Source organism: Sinohyriopsis cumingii, chromosome 19 (genome assembly GCF_028554795.1).
Source record: "Sinohyriopsis cumingii isolate HCF-2022 chromosome 19, ASM2855479v2, whole genome shotgun sequence".
Lineage (NCBI taxonomy): Eukaryota > Metazoa > Mollusca > Bivalvia > Unionida > Unionidae > Sinohyriopsis > Sinohyriopsis cumingii.
Window position 1 is genome coordinate 26652221 of NC_142979.1, and position 21574 is coordinate 26673794.

At 34.9% G+C, this 21574-nt stretch overlaps 1 protein-coding gene across 1 annotated transcript in view; it reads left to right on the forward strand.

Annotated features, from left to right (window-relative positions):
* LOC149775324 (putative E3 ubiquitin-protein ligase HECTD4) overlaps positions 1-20558 on the forward strand; it is a 243898-nt gene extending 223340 nt beyond the window's left edge. Inside the window, exons 60-65 of the mRNA XM_089944036.1 lie at positions 422-585; positions 1344-1496; positions 2162-2280; positions 6832-7027; positions 7550-7769; positions 14287-20558. Of these exons, the coding sequence (XP_089800162.1) occupies positions 422-585; positions 1344-1496; positions 2162-2280; positions 6832-7027; positions 7550-7769; positions 14287-14423 (989 nt within the window). The 3' untranslated portion in view covers positions 14424-20558. The remainder of the gene's footprint in view (positions 1-421; positions 586-1343; positions 1497-2161; positions 2281-6831; positions 7028-7549; positions 7770-14286) is intronic.
* The last annotated feature ends 1016 nt before the right edge of the window (positions 20559-21574 follow it).

The window sequence follows — 21574 nt, forward strand, 5'->3', positions numbered from 1 at the left end:
AAGTTTTGGAAAGAGATTTCCCATATTAAGTCAAAAATGAGGATTCATAAATTGAGGAGGTCACAGATTATAGTCTTACTCCCAGGAGTGAACCATGAAAAATATAAACACATTGATACTTACTGACAGTCATTATCTAAAATGAGATGGATTGAAAAGGATGTTCCAGTTAGTACAAGATATTGCTTTCATCTTGCATATTTTCTGTGCCCATTTACTGCGGCAGATTTAAGATTTACATGTGCTTTTATGACCATGAGATGCCATTTTCTATACAAAAGTTAAAAACAATGGGTTTGACTTAAAACAGTAAAATATATTTATAATGAACCTCTTGGGAACCACAAAATAACTTATTTTTATCCATAATGCATTATATCCAGGTAATAATTTGCTGCATTTTTTAAATTTCCAATTAAAGGTGGTTCGTTCCGACATTTCCTGTATCAGGTGGCTCATGAACTTCAAGGTCCTCACTTGAGTTTCCTAGTGCCATGCAATGGTAGTACAGTCAGAGGAAGGGCCATACTCAAACCAGGCCCTGTCACTTTCCCAGAGGAAAAACTTATGCATTTCTTTGGTCAGGTATGGTTCAAGATGTATAACATCTGATTTGTGTGGGGCAATAATATTATATCCCATGCTGGGTATCAATAATTCCAGAATTGGCAATGATTGATGGTGGTTAGGTTTTAGCTAAAGTTTTTAACTTTTGGGTATTAAGTCCAAAATCTGGAAAGGATATACTCACAGTGTAGAATTAAGAAGGTCTACCATATCACATCCATGTAGAATTGATCAGGTTTGTTTTGACAATCTTGATCAGATTTTTGTTTAAAACTTTTCTGTATTGACATAAGTTCTTATAATGCACCAGAAGATCAGGGCGTGTGGTCTACTGATAACTCTAACAAGCTGCACAGACACAGATCTGCCAGTGCAGTATACAACAGTTGATCTGGGTCTGTGCAGTTTGTAGTTGGACTTGACTGATAATCAAGTGTATTATTAAGTAAATTCCATTAAGGATGAGACAAGTTATTCATTAAACATTGCAGTTGGATGGCATGGAAAATTTCACTAGACCTGATTTACTCAAATGGCACTAGTATTTCTAGGTTTCATTTTGTGCCAATCTTTAATTTTAGCATTTTATTAGCAACGCATAGCATTTTCATGCAAATTGCAGATTTAAAGAAAAGATAGTATCTGCTTATAAATACTGATTGAAGTTTTAAAACTGTTGAAAACTTTAAATAAAAAACTTTGTGTTCTTTTTTACTGCATTAGATAGGTTTTATATGTTGAGTGATGGATCATTGCATCTGAAGACTGTTTTTCAGCTATTGGGGATAACTATTAGAGCAGACATTCCCCTGGGACTGGACTTGATGCCATTGTTCTGGAAATCTTTAGTCAGCGTCGATTTGGACCCTGTCACAGATCTTCAGGAGGCTGATTTCCTCACCTACAGCTATATTAAAAAGATTGAGATGGTAAGAAACTTAGAGAACTTTCAATGAATATGTAAGAGAATTTTCACATCCATATAGCTTGACAAGTAAATTTAAAAAGTTTTACTAACATTAATTGCAACATGTGGTTGTAAACAAATTGTATTTCAAAATTAGATATGTATTGAAATGTCTCAATTCAGTAACATGAATTACAGGAAAATATGACTGTGAGCCAGATAGATAGAATTTGGTTTAGAATACTTAACAAAGAATAAAATAAGGGTGCCTTTATCAGATATGTGCTTTTTGTCATTCAGGCAATTCCTAAAATGTGAACTACCATCAACAAAAAAGATTGAGATGAGAATTCCATGATCCATAAAAATATAAGACCAGAATTTGAAAGTATTATTTGGCTTAAGTGCTCCAGAAACAGAACATCCATATGCCTTTGGACAGTCCGACTATTACACTGGCCCTTCATCTTCAGAGAACTAATTCCCCAGTGGGCATGTTGATCTTTTCTAAATACTTTTGTACATCAAGCCTGTTTTAAAGCAAGTAGATATTTTTTTACATGGTCAAGTTATTCTCCAACAGTCACATGCCTTTGGCCATTGTATGAGAAATGTTTTCCTTGAGCACTGAGCTTGTAGAATAATTTTGTTCTTTTATACTGTATACTACAACTCTCTCTTACACAGGTGGAGAGTGAGTCGGAGTTACAGGCCCTGTGTGCAGATGTATATCCTCACTTCATGTACCCATCTTTGGCAGGGGAGGAGGTAGAGCTGATACCAAATGGAAGACAGGTCTTAGTTAGGTCAGTCTTCTCTTCATATATCTACTAAAATTTAAATCATGAGTGCAGTAATATTTTTTGGATTTAATTTAAGACTGACTGCTATCAAGTTTGACAAATCAAAAGTCTTAGTCTAAACTTTCAGTATTGCAACTGAATGACATGATGCAACTTCGCAGTGGAATAATGACTTGAAATTGTATAAGGTGCATACTGTGATAGACCATCAAACCTTCTCTAGTGACTTGTGTACAAAGACCAATCTCCACAGGTCCCATATAGATACAAAACAATATGTATCTGCATGCATGTAAAGATAACCTGCTCATAAAGACTGCATACATTAGAGTAGCAGTCAGTGTACCAAAATGGCCCAAGTTTGAGATAACCCAACTTATTTGTCCTTGATCACACTTTTTTGTCCTGAGCATAAATACAGAAATGTTCAAGATATGAATGGGAAACTTGGTACACATAGTGGTACAGATGTGCCTTGTGCTATTCACAATTCTTCATTTTCAATACTTTTAATGTTTTTTTCTGCTTGTCCATTCATCCATCAGATGTCCACTGTTTTATTCTGGGGCAAAACTCTGTATCAGTTTGGTATGCATATTCCGGGGTTTATCCAGAAGTATCATTTAATGTTGCCAGGTGGGGTAGGGGCATTAACAAGTAGGCAAATTGGTGTGGGACCAGAGGGCAAAGCCCCTGGAAGCTCCTGTATATTGAGCATATCTGTGCATAGTTTTAACCATCCGACTGTAGACGAAATTTACTCTAGGAAACATTCCTTTGGCAGGGGGCAGTGGAGGCACATTGGCTCCACCACCTGCCCACCTCAGTATTAAACTTAAGGCCAAATATGCCATATGTTAGTTCTTCAGATTCAGTATTTTCTTAGTTTTCATCGATTTATTCAACCATCCAGCCATTATTTGTACTTTCATTTCTGAATCTTAACTCGACACCTTCAAGACTGCACTGACTGCTTCTGCTAAGCTTGACCTTGTGCAGTGAGATACTTTTTAGTGCACAGCAGCTCTCAAAATCACACCATGCCTTGATGTTGAGGACGACACCTTTCAGGCCACTCTTTAGAGGCAAGAATGAGGAAGTAAGGAGACAGGTAGCTGAAGAACTGCATCTCAGTTAAGATGGAATCAATCTGTTTGTGCAAAGTGAGTGGGCAATCCAGTGTTGTCTCAGAAGAGTTTCACATTTCACTTATGCAACCCCTCCCCTCATGTCCTTTTCACTAGTTATGTAAATCCTGTTACGGCCAGAGAAGGCCAAAATCATACAGCAGGAGATCTGGTTGCTTATCAACAAGATTGCAGTGGAGATTATTCATAAACCTTAATATCATTATTCTATTCAAGGTTCATCCTTCTACAAAAAGCTATCTGCAAAGCTCAGGCTGATTACCAACCTGAGCCAGCTCAGTCAGTAAACATCTCTGTCAAAGTTTGAGAAGAAAAATTTTGATTGCTCTGACTTGCCATCAGAAGGGATGAGTTTACCATCAGTCTCAACCCAGGTGATGCATACTTCCACGTCCCTATACATTCAGTGTCATGGAAATTCCTTTGATTTCCTGCCACAGAACTGTTTTATCACTTACAAGCTCCCTATTTGACCTATAGGTCAATGTGTTTTCACCAAGATTATGAACTGCATTATCACCCTTTTCCAGTCAACTACACCCACAGCAGCAGCTGTGTATCTGGACAATGTCCTACAGATATTGTAATCCAGCAAAACCTTTCTTGAGAGACCACTGCTTTCTGCCAACAAAAAGTAGCATCTCAAGACATTTGGTCATTCATAACAGGTTTGTCCAAAGGACGAGGTTCCATGGTAAAAAATCAACACAGTCTAGGATGGAAAAGGACCCACAATCGCAGTACATGTATTGCAGTCTTATACAATCTGAAAATAATTTTATGTTGTAGTATAGATTTGTATCAGTCTTTAAACATTCACGTTTATATTTGAAGATCATATGCACATGTATTAGGATATGAATTGCAAAATTAACTGAGGTAATATTTTGTATCCTGTACGTTAACTTCACTTTTTTCACATACATTTATTCTTTCCTTCAGTGATAGAATATTACTCTTTTTCACTGGAGGTTCTTTTATTGTGATCAAATTACTTATGTTATCAGTGACATTAGAGTGCAGTTTTTAGGCTCCTCCTCCAAACTTGTAAATTAAGCAGTATAGAGCAGACTCGTCATCAAGGACAATGTTTGTAGCCCATAATGCAATTCATAATATTACTAACCATAACAGTGCTATGTAACAATTGAACTGGATGAAATATCTAAATACATCTTTTAAAAGGAAAAAAAATTAGACAAGCAACCATAACTCAGGGCCTGAAAATTATGCTGGTCCGAGGTCCAGGACCAATTTTTTTAGTCGTGGACTGGTAATATGTAAGTAGAACCAGCCTGTCAGACCTTTAACATTTCTTACTTGTTCCCATACATCTATGAAAATGTGTTTTTTAATCAATTAAACATCTGAAAAGAGTCATAAAAGTGCATAAAAACAAGTGTAAGTTAAGCCATAGTGAGAGGCTGGTGTTGTAAAATATCACTGGAAATATATGTTGTATGCTGACTAACAGTCTAAGCTTGATCCTTGCCAATGAAAGGCTTGCTCTACACTATAGCTAAAACTAAGCATCAGTAGTCTCAGATTACAATATGTTCTAGATGGTAGAGTTTTTTTTTAAGCCCAGATTTACTGGCAGAGGGCAAGAATCAACCAAAGAGAATTTGGCTGCCACAAGATGTGTTGCACCACAGGGCATCATAAATCCAGGTCCAATAAGGATGGAAATTATGAGAAAAATAAACATATTTGGGCTTGACAAGATCAGTGCAAAAAGGTCTAACAATGAGTTGAATATAATGACAAGATGTCATTTATGTTTTGTTCAACATATATGGCATACTTAGAACCAGCCAATCATTCAGGTGCCTTATTCAAAGCATGTCCAGCTTTATTAGTGTCCTGCTGATAAGACATGAAACAAGCAAACAGTCTATTACTTGCAGCAGACAGGTTATTTGTATAGTAAATAAACATACCCCTCTCAATCATCAAGATGCTGACTTCATGAACATTTACAAGGCTGAATGCATAACCAGTTATTTGCAATGTTAGAGGGACCAAATGTAGTAGGTTTTCATCCTGATAGGGCTAGGTACCGCTGACTGATTTCTTCAAGAAAGCACAGCTCTTGACACATACACTCCGAAGGCCAAGGCATTTTGCTGTAGAAGCTGAAGGTGTATGAAGCTATGGAAATGGCAGGGTTGTTTTTACAATATGATTGGAAGTGAACATGAACCCTTAGCTTGTGCATGGAGAATTTGCTATTTGAAAATATAAATCTTTTTGACTTAAATTGCTAAATTTAAACTTTTTACTTAATTTTGAAATATTTGAATTTTGGGAGCAAGAACATCCAACCAGAATTGGGGAAGTTTTTTTTTTTGTAGCACATAGAACTTGTTGAAATATGCCTGCCAGTCTATCCCAGATTTACCCGTTTTTTTCTCAGTGCCTTGCAATAATAATAACTGTTGTGATAAATAAATACATAAAGACTGAAACATTTTATTGATACAGTTACATGATAATTGATACTGTTACATGATAATTGATAGTCATGATTTTGAAAGTGGCTTAAAATGATCAGATCCCATTTAAGTGTCTAGCCTTACCATACTTTACTGTGAAGTGATTAGGTGATGACTTGTGTCATGATGCCAGTTGTGTGGGTAATCTTGCCGTTTTTGTGAGCTGTGATTTAAATCTGATTTCATGGTTTATTCAGTATTGTAATTTGTTAGGTCTTTAAAGAGTTTTATTCTTCAGGTTCTAAAAGTACATCTTGGCAACTATAATGCATAGAACTATCAGTCAGGGTTATAATATTATGATACCACAAGTAAGAAGATAAGCTTTTTAGTTAATGAAACCAGCCTGTCATCTTGAAAGTAATGAATTTGCATAACAGGTGATCAGAATGCTTTGAAGGTGAGCATACTAGGACATGGTGTAACATCAGTCTGAATATCCTTGTGCTTTTTTGTCACATTCTAGACTAAGGCCTCCAGTGTAAATTGTCACAATTTTTAACTTCCTCAAATCTATGGTTGTTATAACATCATACATCTCACTCATTATAATGGACTTCATTTTAACATGATTCAAGATATAACATGATATCACTATGGACTCCATGATCAAAGTCATACCAGTGTATAACAACATGGGTTGAAAGAAAACATTGTCAAGTTTAGTGTTAAGATTTTATTTCCTTTCCAGACATCATTATTTAACAAATTTTGATAATTTGCTCTTTACTGATGTTTGGTATATAATGCTACTCTCAATGTATCGTGATTCAATGCATAATACAGTTCACATTATAACACTTTGATTACCTCCAAGTCTCTTTCAAAGTTATTTGACTTGCGTTGAAAGAGATGAGGATTTTACAGTTGAGTATAACAAGTCCAAAAATAAATTTCTGTGATTCTTTCAGCTGGGAGAATCATCATCAGTACATTGAAGCCATCCGTCGCTTAAGAATGAGTGAGCTGTCCAGCAAACAGTGTGTAGCTGCTCTGAGATGTGGACTGGCTACTATTGTACCCCTTCAGTTATTAACCCTTATGTCACCCTTTGATATGGAACTGAGAACTTGTGGCCTGCCCTATGTTGACTTGGATTTTCTGAAGGTAAGATTTCATTTCTCAAGGTAAGAATATATGCAGTTGAATCTCTTTTGTCCATCAGCTATTTTGCCTAAATATCTGTACAAGACAGTCTTTGACTGGGAAAACAATATCGTCTATAATTGCTTATAAGGCAGGTCCAACAACAAACTGCACAAACCCAGATCTGCCATCACATAATGCACCATCTGATCTGTATTTTTGCAGATTGTTAGGAGTAATCAGTAGAACAAACAATGCAGGCATATGCTATGATAATAGATTAGGATCTTTGTTGTTTGCAGTTTAGATGATAATTTACCTAGCAAACCAGAAAAAGTTAAAACTACTGTATAAGCCCAATATTGTGTAGCCTGCTCTATTTTTCAGAATTGAGGAAATATTTTTGTCTATTTACAGGCAATTTTATCATATTTCCTGTCCCAACATTACTCTCAATTTACAAACCATTTATGTTTACCTTGAACATTGAATTGAGGATGTGTCAGTTATAAGTTGCAACTTACCATGTCTATTTCTCATTAGGCCCACACAATGTACCAGGTGGGATTGATGGAGTCTGATAAGCACATAGAATTCTTCTGGAATGCCCTGGAGAGTTTCAGTCAAGAGGATTTGTGTAAATTTATAAAGTTTGCCTGCAACCAGGAGCGAATCCCAATGACCTGCCCCTGCAGAGTAGGGGGTCCTGACACCACCCATGTCCCACCCTACCCAATGAAGATTGCCCCACCAGATGGACCAGGTAACTGATTGCAAACATGCCTCTTTTCTTGCAGATTTACACTCATTTTTCTGTTCTGTCTTTTTCTTCTACATTTTCCAGTGTCACTACCTAAAAATAGATCTTCTTTGATGTTCTATTTTAGATGACAGGGTAACTAATTCAGATAGATCTTAGAAGATGTTACATCTAAGATGACAGGGTAACAAATTCGAATAGATCTTAGGAGCTGCTGCTCCAACTAAGACAACAGGGTAACCAATTCAAATAGATCTTAGGAGATGCTTTATTTAAGATGACAGGATAACTAATTCACATAGATCTTATGAGATGCTTCATCTAAGACATGGTAACTAATTCAAATCGATCTTTGTAGATGCTCCATTTAAGATGACAGGATAACAAATTCAAATAGGTCTTAGGAGATGCTTCATTGAAGATGACAGGATAACTAATTCAGATAGGTCTTAGGAGATGCTTCATTGAAGATGACAGGATAACTAATTAAAATATATCTTAGGAGATGCTTCTTCTAAGACAACAGGGTAACCAATTCAAATAGATTTAGGAGATGCTCCTTCTGAGACAACAGGGTAACATTTATAATAACCCGAATAGAAGAACATCATTTTGCTGAATAGTATTTTTAACCAAATTAATTTGTTGTAAATATCTTCTGGCATGAATCTCTTAATCACCATTATCTTCATATTTGGAAAATGACTTTTCATAAAGACTTGTATCAGACAATAAATTTAACTATTAACTTTTTATTCGCCCACCATAAGGCAGGGCATATTTCTTATGGCTAAACTTCACAGTGTTTACTTTCTCACACCTGTTTTCTGTAATGATGTACAATCTTTGTAATGAAAATTGCCCAAGTCAGGGTCTTTTTTCATCTCATACTATCCAAAATAAAATTCATTAACTGTCTAGCTTATGGTTTTAGGATATTTTTAAGTTTTAATTATTCAACACCCATTTAAATCCAGCTTGTGAACTAGGTGCATTGAAACTGTCCACTTCTACTCAGTCCCTTTTCTGACAGATCTAGTTTCCATCAGCTACACTCGTGGAAATTCAAGTACCTGAATTTGCCTTCCCCTGTACAAAATACTGGGGATTCACTCTGGTTGTAATCATACTGAGCCATGAGTAGTGAAACGGTGTTGGTATAAGTATTTTGATGCAATCACCATAGAATGATTTTATTTTAATAAAACTTTTATATGAGCAGCTTTGACATGTCTAACATGGACAATCCAACATAGATTGGTTTTGTGAACGTCAAAAACAGTGTCCAGAAGCATGCAGACAATATGGTAAAACTTGTTCAAGACCTTTACAAAGGGTCATGGTTATCGAGGCTCATTCATCAGTAATATCCAGAGACAACCATATACTACAAGTGCCTACATAGACTCATTCATGGTATTTGCATTGAAAGTGTGAAGTATTTAATATAGAGTGATACATTCTATCTCTCTCTTTCTGGACCCAGGGCAGCCAATATATTGATCTTTGCAAGAATCATATTTCAACACAATTCTCCTGAACAGAGTCTGTCTCCCACAGGAACATGCATTGAAATTATTTCAAGGGGGTGGCTTCAATTTTTACAAAGAATAATTTCTCAGCCCCATAATCCTTCGCCTTCAGGGTTTACTCATTGCAACGAGAGACATTACAGTCCTAGGTCACCTATTTATGAGGCCATTACAATGATAATGTTGTCCCAGTGGTAGACAGCACTTTGTTCCTTGGAAGAAGCAGTGCATAAGAGGTCCCATCTCAGGAAATGGGAGAACTTCACTTGACTTATGTCAGGTGGTCCATGGCAGGTAGAACCTTCAAGATGACAGTTGGTATGGACTTGAGCCCAGGGGTGCACATCATCCACTATTCCAGAGAGCCATTGAACAGGGATCACTCAGGATCAACCATTTGTATTATTATCCTGGAGATGAAAGCCATATGGAAGCATTCCATCAGTGGTAGGAGAATCTACATGGAATGGGCACTCTCATTCCATCTGGCATCTCCAATGTAGTGAATTAATCTTGGAAGGCAAGTGGGAATGAAGTCCCCAGACCTTTGCATTCTTCTTTGGGAATTTCTAAGCTGGTGTCTTCAGCAACAAATCCATCGACAAGTTCATCATATTCCAGGTCTACTACAGGTATTAGCGGACTACCTGTCCCATTAGAATCAACAAATAAAAGTGAAATGGTTGTTTCATCTCTAGGTTTTCTCTTGCTTAGGTTCCCTCTGGGATCAACAATTGGCAGATCTGTCACTGAAAAACTGAGATGCAAAACTCCCAACCTTTATCTCGCCAGCCCCAGATCAAAAAGCCAGGGCAGTCAATGCTCTTTCTATGGATTGGAGTGGCTTGGATGAATACATTCACCCCAATACATGTGTTCTTGAATGTGATACAGACAGCAAGAGAATCGTAGTGTCACCTGATCCTCATCAATCTAGTGACAGAAAATACCCAGGAAATGGATATATTTCCTTGTTTGCTAAAGCAGCCATTGTGGCAGGTGTTCCATCCCAATCCAGAGTTGTTGAACCTGCACATCTGAATCATATTAAACAAGCCCTCAAGAACAAACATTTTCTCATCAAGTGCTGGAGATAATTGCCCAAGCAAGACAGCCCTCCACTTTAAAAGTGTATGAGGGAAATTGAGAATTTTTGCATAATTGGGAGGGCATGAACATATTACACTACTGAAAATATCAATGTCTCAGATAGCTAATTTCCTGCTGTGGCGTTTTGAAGAGAAACTGTGCCAGTCACAAAGCCTACCAAACCATGATATCTGACATATTGTGTCATCTTGGAAAAGTTCAAAGCCTGTGTGCTGAGAGAGATCCTGCTTCTTATCACTCAAAAAGGGAAAAGCTGATGTATCAGCACAGTCGGGTATTCATTCCGCATATTGGGGAAATAAAAACCAGATCAATTAATTTGCTGTGCATTTCAGCTCACAAAATTATGGCATTTGCACAAGCATTCCATTTGAGCAAAATTGTTCGCTAACATAATCCATGCTGTGGGACAGAGGTTAAAATTCACTGTCCCAAGAATTTATCTCGGAGATGTTTCATCCCAAAAGACACTGGTTGACCTGGTAGGTCCTGTAACCATGGTGCAACAGTGTCATTCAACAGGTTAATAAGGATGTGGCTTCTTGACTTCGGCTTGGGGGCACCGAGTGGTCTAAAGTGCTCACCGTTATGGATCATTGCCATTTCACCTCTGTCTGCATGTTTTCGAGTCTCAGCCTCGGCTAACATTGGTACGTGAGAAAGCCTGCCAGTAGCTTCTCGTGGGTCGGTGGTTCTTCCCGGGGTTTTTCAGGGTTCTTCCTCCACCAATTATACTGGCCGCCATGTATAGCCTATCTTGTGCTGAAAAATGGCGTTAAACCCTACAACAACAACGACTTCGGCTTGATTTGTAGGAGAGAACATTTTTCACTTTTTAAGCCACTCTTTGACAGCTGGGTTATCTAGAAGCTGTCTCGGATACCTTAGGAGATTGGAGATGGCCTTCCAGTGTAAGGAGATTTAACTCTCTCAACCTCTTGCCTATTCTCCAAAGATATTATAATCATTTAACATATTTGAGGAAGAAACAAACTTTTTTATAATACCGTATTTCATGTATTTTTTCATACCCTTTAATTTTTCAGACACAATCCAGTTGTCAAAATAATAATTATTTAAATGTATCATATGTTTTCATACATATCACTTTTTTATTTATTTTTAAATCCATTAAAAAATCACAAATAAAATTTCTGCTAAGAAGATTTACGTTTACAAAAAAGATCAAAAATACCATATTGCAATTTTATTTTTAGAAAAATTAATAATTTGTTGGTGAGAAAATACAATGATTGATGCATAAGCTTATTGTCATTACAATATTTACTGCTGTCTATTAACCAATGGACAAAGGCCTTCACAGAACATATCTTTAAATGTTATCATTAATTAGTTCTCCTTATTAAGTCTGTCACTGTAACAAAACACCACATGCATTTTAATATGAGTTCAGAAGCCCTTTGATGTTTTCTTATCCAACAAAAATTACATCTCAGTGAAGACCACAGACCATTGATCAACTAGTCTTATTGTTTCATTATAGTCATACACAAATAAAATATACAAACCTTGTCATTTTCTATCATATATGTGAAAGTCACAGACTCCATTAAATCGATTCATATTTTTACATATACTTACTTTTAAGTGCTTGTACTGTTTTGACTTGGATATAATTAACATTTTATTGCAAATCTATTCTTTGATATAACCCTCTATTGTTATCTTTATTGGCAAGTTCAAATAACAAGTAATGCATATGATCGCTTGTCCTTACAACATCTGCTGTATGGACAGTGGCTTCAGTAGCACATTGCCAGATTTTCATTTTAAAGAGAGTCTCATTTCTCTTCTGGCAGCCTCACTGATTTGACCTCTTCTGTCAGTTCTTGTCCTCTATCTGGTTTCAACTGGAATAACCAAAGTGCTAAGCATGTTTAATTACTGTGTAAATAACACTGCATAGCCATCTGCTTGTTGTGACAATTAATATTGTAATTAAAACAAGAATGAATACTTGATTTAGAGGTGTTAATTGATAATATAATATAGTAGTCTTTTTTCACTTTGCAAAAGCTACAAATAAAAACCGCCCTGATTAAATATGGTCTTCTTCACTGACAAAATTTTGTTTCATATCTCTCTCTCTCGCACACATGCACACCTACATTAATTAAAACATTATTTCAAGTTCTTTATTTATTTAAATTGCAATTTGATAATGAGGTTATTGTTGCTGTAAGAATACAAGTTGCACTTAATATCTTGAGAATGTGAACTCATGTCATTGCATAAAATTTGCCAATAAATAATACCCATAGCTAATACATGTTCAAACCATCTTAATCATTTTGCCAACATTACACAACATAACAGCAACAAAGAAGTATGCTCTAAATGCAGACGAGCTTGCACACTGAGACATTATCTTCTCTCTCTCTCTCATTCACTAAAAACAACAAAAATCTTTTGAGTACTTTTATTTTTATTGTAATTAGATTCTTGAGAGCAGAATGAGACAGAAAATATACATTTACTTTGTACATTTGTACCATTAGGTTGTCGAGTAGCATGTGTTCCATAGAACTTGATCAGGTATGATCCTTTTATTTTGTGTACACAGTCAGTACCACAAAATGATAATTATTTATTTAATTTTTCGTACACTGATATTATTAATAATTACTTTTTCGTGTATGAAAAATTATATGAAATACGATAAAATATGTTTTTTCAATGGTACTTAACCTACAGTTACATCCATATTGATAGTGTGCCTTAATTCCACTCCAGTAGCAACTGAAGTATTCATGGGATTCTGTGACAGCTCCCTGTGTCAAATGGATATTCCTCTAACTACCACCTTGGTGGGCCGATAATGTTTAGCTTTTTAGCTATAATGTTTTAGCCTGGGAGCACAGGATTTGCGAGATAGTAATAGTTCTCCCAAGGTATTATGATTGGGTAAGTATTTTTACTTGAAAAAATAGTTACCTCCATGAACCTTGGTATGTGTTTATATCTTGAATGGGGTTGGTGTCCCATATATGACTGGGCTTTGTCACATCAATACTTTTACAGTTGTATTCCCATTTTTAAAACTGTTTTATTACACTTGTGGGGAGTTGTATCCTTGGGGATGGCACATTCTGTAAGCACTTGCTTGCTGATAGATCTAATTTAAAACCAGGTTATTAATCAAAAATAAATTGAGATGACTCCTCTTCCAAGACCATTTGTCATGAGAGGACATGTTTTTTTGGCAGAGAAGTGGTCAAGACCTGAGTTTTATTTTGGCATTTAATTTTTGCCAGTTTAGTAAGTCATCATGGCTTTTTTAAAACATCATGATAAGCTATCTTTGATTGTCTTTACCATGAAAATATTAGTCTGTTGTTTGGAAATGTTTGATAAAATAGAATATCTTCTTGATATATATTTGCTTGATTTTGTGAAACCAATACATTCCTCAGTCTGCATAGTCCTGACCCCACATAGTAGATTTTGTTCAATTTGACATTTAACTTAGTCATCATTCTTTGTTTAGATAATAGCTTTTGGCCAAGATGGTATTATTGCATAACACAGTTGTAGCATTTCACTATGTTAGCTGAAAGGAGATTACATGGTATGAGCTATTCTACAACACCTCCTATCAGTCATATTTCATTATATGCACTTCTCCTTATTATGAGATTCAGCATAATGAAAACTAAAACGTGTTGCATTGTTAAGTTACTAATTGTTTTGTGCATTAAAAGCAGTAGTTAATTATGTAGTAGATAATATCAGGATATGGACTGAACTCTGTCCAGGTCCTGTCCATTGAGGGCATTCTATACTCCTATACCAACCTTTATATTAATATTTCTTAAATATACATAACTTTATATGGAGATCACATTTCTTTGTTGCAGGTCCTCCAGATGGCCGTTACATAAGAGTAGAAACCTGCATGTTCATGATCAAGTTACCACAGTACTCTTGTCAAGAAATTATGACACAGAGACTCATGTATGCCATCTACTGCCGTGAGGACCCACTCAGTGGCTGACTTAGGAAATCGGCAATTTCATGAGGACCTTCTTGGTTTTATGAGAACCAGTAGAGTGATCAAAGCATCTATCAAATGCACTGTTTTGAGATAAAACAACAAAAGACAAAAGCAGTTGGTCAAAATTTGTGGCAGCAATGAGGCTTGCAAAGTTATTGCACACAAAGATGGAACCTGGCTGTTAGATTTCTCTATCACACACTGATTCACTTGAGTTCAGGTATCATATATTGTGAAGAGGATGAATCATAATGTACTATAAATGTAATGGACACCTTTAGGATCAAGGAATAAATATTTCAATTTCATGTGCATTTCCAAGGCACATGTTTATCTGGTGGCTTCCTCAAATTGGTGGACACTGTTGGCCATAATGGTTGTCTCAAGGCCTGCACTCCAGTTTTGTAAATCTGGTGCATATTGTCTAATCAAAATAGTTTCTGAGCAGCAGATTAAATTTGGAATAACGGAATGATCATTGCCATTTTTGGCAATTAAAAGCAATGATCAGATAATCAGAAGTCAAAATTTATATTATGGCCATACCTGTAATTAAAGAGTGACCAGACTTGCAGATGCTTCCACAATTTCTGATTTTTGTGGAGTCCACATTAGTGGGAAGCAAGACATTGCTGTAACTTTTCCAATGGCAGCAACTGCATCTGCATTGGCATCAACAATTAAGGTTTTGTTTATAATTATTTACATATATTTCTGAAACACCTTGACATATTTTCATTATACTTGGCATTAATCATTACAAAGTTAAAACAATTCATTTGGTGACATGAATACTTGATGACTAGCCCACAGTCATAGATAATTTGTGTTAAATATCTTTCCTTTGCTTATATTTTCAAAACTCCTTGACAGAATTACATCATAGATGAAAAACTATGACACTAAGACAGTTTATTTACTGATAGGTGTACAGGCTGCTTTGATCTTGGGGTCAAGACAGTAGCCATCAAAAATTCAAGTTATGATTTTGGTTCAAGTTTTTTCATTTGCTTCTATTTCCCAAATTCCTTAATGATTTTCTTCATTTAAATGAATCATTATGAAGCTACAACAATTCATTCTGTGAGATGTGGTTTCATTCCTTTGGTCTAGGGATCAAGGCCATGGGTCATAGAAAATTTGCATTATGGCATTTGTTTATTTTTTCATTTGCTTTAATTTCTTAAACCCCTTGATGGATTTGTGTATACATTGGACGATTGATAATGAAACTAAGACATGTATGCTCTCCCCTTTTAACCTTAGGGTCAAAGTCACACGTTTTACGGCTGTGCTTGAATCATGGGCTCAATTCACATGCCCTAGCCTTCTTGTTCAACAAATTTGTAGAATGAATTCTTCCACTATTTGTGAAATTTCTTTTCGATAACAAATAATTTATCGCATTTTGTGTGAAATTTGAGGATTTTCTTTTGTTGTATTTATGTGGCCTTACTGTTGTACCTCCAGCATTGGCTCAAGTCTCCCAGATTTAGGACCTACCCCATCACTCCTACCAGAGATATGAAATCACCGTTTTGAAAAATTAAAGTTACATTAGAAATAATTTATCTGATTTAATTTTACTAACTTGGGTCATTAAAAAAAATTAATGTCATATCAAAGGACAGTTCTGATTCAGATTTTGTTTGCTAAGTTGCGTATAGGTTCAATTTAAAATTCTTTTCACAAGTGAAAACCATGAAACATTTGTATTTAAATATTATACCATTTAAGTGCTACCAACTACTGCAGATAATTGTTTGTTTGGTTTTGGGAAATTCCCAGCATTCTGTCTAGTCTTCAGCAGTTTAAAAACTTATCTTCATGATCTTACTTTTCAATTTAGCAGGCATACAATTTGATTTGATGCATTATATCATTCTATCTTACCTTTCTTGAATGTTGAAAGAAAGAAAAGTATGGCAGGATAATAACATACCAAGCAAATTAAAAAACAAGCCATGGTTTACATTATTAATTAGCAATTATTTTTTATTTATTTTTGAGGATGGTTTATTTACTTACTTTTTTTTTCATAGAAAAATCTTTTAGTCATTGACAAAATCGATTATATATATATTACAAGAATCCGAAAGTTTTCAGAATTTCTTCTTTTTAGTTAATAATTTGTGCTACTTTGAGCTATCAGAATTGATGTGATTTTTTTGAGATTATTTTAGGATATTTGTGTTTCATCTTTGAAGACATTAGTTTTTTCCACTCTTTACATAGATGCATGGTGCACTTTAAATATATTGTGTCGCTTAGCTTTCAGACTAATTCACTTTTTTAGGGCAAAATGTCATAAGAATGGTTGGCTTATTTTTTAATTACTGTAAAGGTAGCTTTCATTTCAGATATTTTGATGTCAGAAATGACGACATTAAACTTGAATAAGACAAAAATGGGTTTAATGAAAAATGTAGATGAAATTTTTCTATCACAATACCTTATTAATCATTCAGTTATAGTGTACTTCATACCACTTGGATTGGAAATGCAGTTAATACATTGAAATCAGGAAGGTTGGCTTAAAAATACACAATATGTGTACAATTTTAATAATAATAATAATAATGACTTTATTTAAAGAGGGTGAAACAGTTGCAAGAATAAAACCTCCTTGTGGCCCTATATTATATGCGTATTTACAAAGAGTACATGTACCGAGTTGTAGAAAGAAACTGCTAATAATTAGCTACATTTATATGTGGACATTATGAACAAAACATTTTGTAAGAACATGTTAGGTACATTGTATGAATTTATATGCCAAGTGTAGCAGTATTTTGTTTTGATTTATTCAGATGTGGATAGGGTACACACCACAAAGATTACCAGGGACACTCCTTGTAGTATGTGAAAATAGGATCTTAAATACATTTGTATTCAACACGAAATTTAGTAAATTTGTATTAAAAAAACATACCACTGAATGCATTTATTTTTATGAACACTTTTGAAAGATTTTCTTTATTTATATGAGAATCAAGATCTGTTTTTCCAAGCAAGATTAGCATTTCTCCCCACCAGTTATTTCAGTGCAGTAGTACTGTTCTGCTAATGAAAGACATTAAAAATAACCATACTGGGTACACTTGATTTTCCATAATAAGTATTTGGTTATCTAAATCCATTGAGATTTATAGGTAGTCAGGATAAAGTTGACCTTGAAATGTGTGTTTGCATGTATGTGTTTGTAATGTGAACTCAATTTCCGATCCTCCCATATTGGAGTAGGAATATTGAAACCTGTCAGAACCATGTGTATGCATGTTTGCAGAATTACTTGAGAACCTTCTGTTAGAATAGCATTAAAAATGGTAAAGAATGTGTGAGGGTGATAGAAGAAGTAAATATCAAATTTTGAAATTTTTCATCTTTGAACAAATGCTTATTTTAATAGTAATGGAACAACAATAACAAGCATGCAGTCAGTGCAGATAGAGCTGACTCCCCTGACAGTAAATCTGCTTTCCAGTTGACACACTTTTAGTATATGTGCTGCATTTAAGAATCAAATGATCATTATTACATACATTCACTGAGGAAAGGAGGATCAGCAGATTTGCATCTTCAGTGTGAGATGTTCACTAGTAAAACGTGATATTCTCTTCTCAATGTACAGTTGCTAAATTTCCATTTCTTGCTTTTTCTTGAGTGTGCTCCTCCGTGTAATTGTAGGATTCTTCTAATCCATCCTTCAATTGAGACTATGTTGCTGTATCTATTGATTGACTTACTTATTAGAAATACATGTGTATATCTATTGCTTGACTTACTTATTAGGAATACATGTGTATATCTATTGCTTGACTTACTTATTAGGAATACATGTGTATATCTGTTGCTGGATTTTACCTGTTAGGAATACATGTATATGAAAATTTGAAATCATCACTAAGCAGACAATGCTGAACACAACTGTCCGTCAATATAAAGCCCATTCATTTTAACAAAGTTTTATAATGTGGGTATGTATATGACTATTATTACTACTTATTATGTCTTGATTGCAATTTCTGGCTGATGAAAACCAATTACTATGTATACTCACTTATAAGTCATTTCCACCTGCAAATATATAGTCTGATCTGCTGTAGCTTAACATAAATGATAATTTGAAATCATCACCAAGCAGAAAATTCAGAACAGTTGTCCATCACTATACAGGCCATTCATTACAACAAAGTCCTTTAGGATGTGTTATGTGCATGACTATTGTTGCTACTCATGTTATCTCGATTGCAATTTCTGACTGAAGAGAAACAATTAACACATATACTCACAGTCATTTCCACCTGCAAACAACATATGCTGTAGTACACTATAATGCACTGGCAGATCAAAGTGTTACTCTTAGCAAAACTGCATAGACTAAGATCTACCAGTGCATTATGTGATGGCAGATATGCATTTAGGCAGTTTTCAGTTGGATCCAGCTTGTAAACAAGTAGAGATGGTATGATGTGGTTTCACAACCTGAAATAGCTTCTATGGTGCTGAGAGGGACAGTTTTATATATAACATACCCCTTTATAACAATCTTGCTCATAGTATATTTCAGTATTGCAAACATCTGGCTTTATTGGTTTCCATAAACACTTAATTATGAGGGACCCTTCTCTTATTTGAAATCAACTCATAAGAAGTGCAACTTAGATGGCACTTTGATCCACTCGCAGAGCAAGGTTTAGATTTATGTAGTTTATGCTTTGAAAAATCTTATAAACCAGAAGCTCACTATGAAATTGGAGTTGAAAAAAGTCACAAGATCTCCATCCATTTAAACTTATTTCAGTCTTGTCTCTGTCACAAAATATAATCATAATACTCTTTAAAAACAAATAGTTTGGAATAAACAAAATTTTGTCTTTTTGGTTTCTTTTATTTACAGAAATGTTCAGTAGTCCTTAAAAAGTCCAGATACTTAGTGTGTATTGAGGTATAGGGTACTTTGCCATGGCCAAGATTGCCCACATTAGGAAACTTCACAGTGTCACAGTGTCGGTGATGTCATGAGAATTCGTTAATCTGCACTCTTCTTTGGCATTGCCTATTTCTTACTTGTTCTTAAATGTCTTAATGTAATTTTTTGTGTTGATATCCGAGGTGGATTAAGTTATATTTGTATTCAAAGTGTACGGAAAATATTAGTTTGAATTTTACAGTGCTGTGGTTTATGTGATATCTGTATTCTAATTGTATTTTCTCTTTCAATATTTAATTTGAAGTGTGCTGAGATTTATTGTTTACAAGTTTCTGTTGCTTTAAATTGTGTGATCTCCATATTTTTTTTTCTTGTTTACATTGTAATGCTGCTAACCAGACATGCTATTTTGAGACTGAACATGTTGAAACAGTGTTCTCAGGTTCAAAAAATTGTATGTGTGTATCTAATGTTTTGTGAGAAGTACAGAAGAGTGCACATGATTTGAATTTGTGATATACAGTTTGGTAAATGTAGCCTGTAATCATTAAAGCACCATTGATGTTCAATATTTATTAGAAATTAAAGTATTTATGATTAGGTATCAGGATATTATGTTGTTCTCCAGCATGTGACTGTTCTTTATTACAATGAAATGACCCAGTGTGGTAATTAATGTTTTGTGTTTCTTCATTTGTATTCCTCAGAAAGAACTTAATGGATTATCTTCACCTGAAGAGGGTTGATAAGAGTCATATGAAAACGGGTCATATCAAGTAAATGGGTATGCTGGTAATCCTTAAATGGAGTCAAGTCCATAGTCTGAGTAGATCAATGTGAGTACTGTTGCTCATCAGCGGTAGAATAGTGAGAGGGAGAGGTATTACTTCAGATACAGGCAGGAGGGAAATTATATCTTAAAACAGATAACAAAAAGGTTCAGTCTAATCATTATTAAACCATCAGAATAAACAAAATTAAAAAACATCATTGAGGGAGATTTATCAGTCTCAATGTTAGGTTGAGATATATATCAATTCCTGCATCTCTTTTATATCAGTTGAACCAAAGTACAAAAAAGCATGGACACATTTCTCGACTCTCAGTAAGGTGGCTAGGATAATCCCCCAGGTGAAGAATAATGTGCTTATTTAAGCAAGTTTGTAAAGATTTTTCAATAAATTGATATAGAGGACATAAAATCTTTCTTTTTCTTTATTTATGTTAATTATACAAGTTCTATACAGCTTGCTTTTTCTACAACACACATAACAAGTAGTAATGCCATGCGAAAATGTACAATAGATAAGTTCAACAACATGACATTATGGAAACTACAGGTTTTAAGTAAGAGAGAATTTTTTCAATAGTCAAGATAATATGTAACAAGTAAGAGAATTTCTTCTTAATACAAAATGTTTAGAAGATGGAGTTTAACACAAATTATTGTTAATTTGTGCACCCAGCTGTCAAGAGAGCAGACCCAGACCTGCCATGATGCTATCAAGTATTGACTATGTAGACCCAGATCAAGTGACAGCTTCATAGACCCAAAGCTGCCATCATGCACTGTAACAGCAAGCATTATACTATTTACTGGAAATCATTGTTTAAATAGCTCACCAGACACCTTATTGTTGGTGTAGCTAGCCAGAACTTGCATTTCTGCTTTAGTATACATCACTGATCATTGATGGAATGTACTTAATGTCTATTCAACAATACCTCCCATTCTCCAGCCCCACCCCACCCCTTTGTGCTACAAAAAAACAAAGATTACAATTAACTGTTTCCTTTTTCCAAACATTCATAGTGCTGTCTCATTACTAATAAAAGGAAATCATGAAGATAAAGACGTAAAACAATTCTTGATTTTTTATTTCAGTTTCCAAAAACGATTTATTAAACAAAAAACACATTCAGTTCAGCCTGTGGCCTTGATATTGTTTCTATAAGAACCTAATCAAAAATCAATAATTATAAATTAGTAATAGTAACACTGAAAACCTGACATGCCTGCACATTTTGCAATGGCAGAACTGGGTCTACTCTGCTCAAAGTTGGGTGCTTCTTGTAAAATGGAGAGATAAGGTTAAAAAAAAAATGGAGTTTCTTATACACCACCTAAAAGTCCTTATTATGAGAGCATTAACATACACCACACACCAAATATTGCACATTTTATAGTGTATTGGCTGTAATATTTGATAGGATTTCA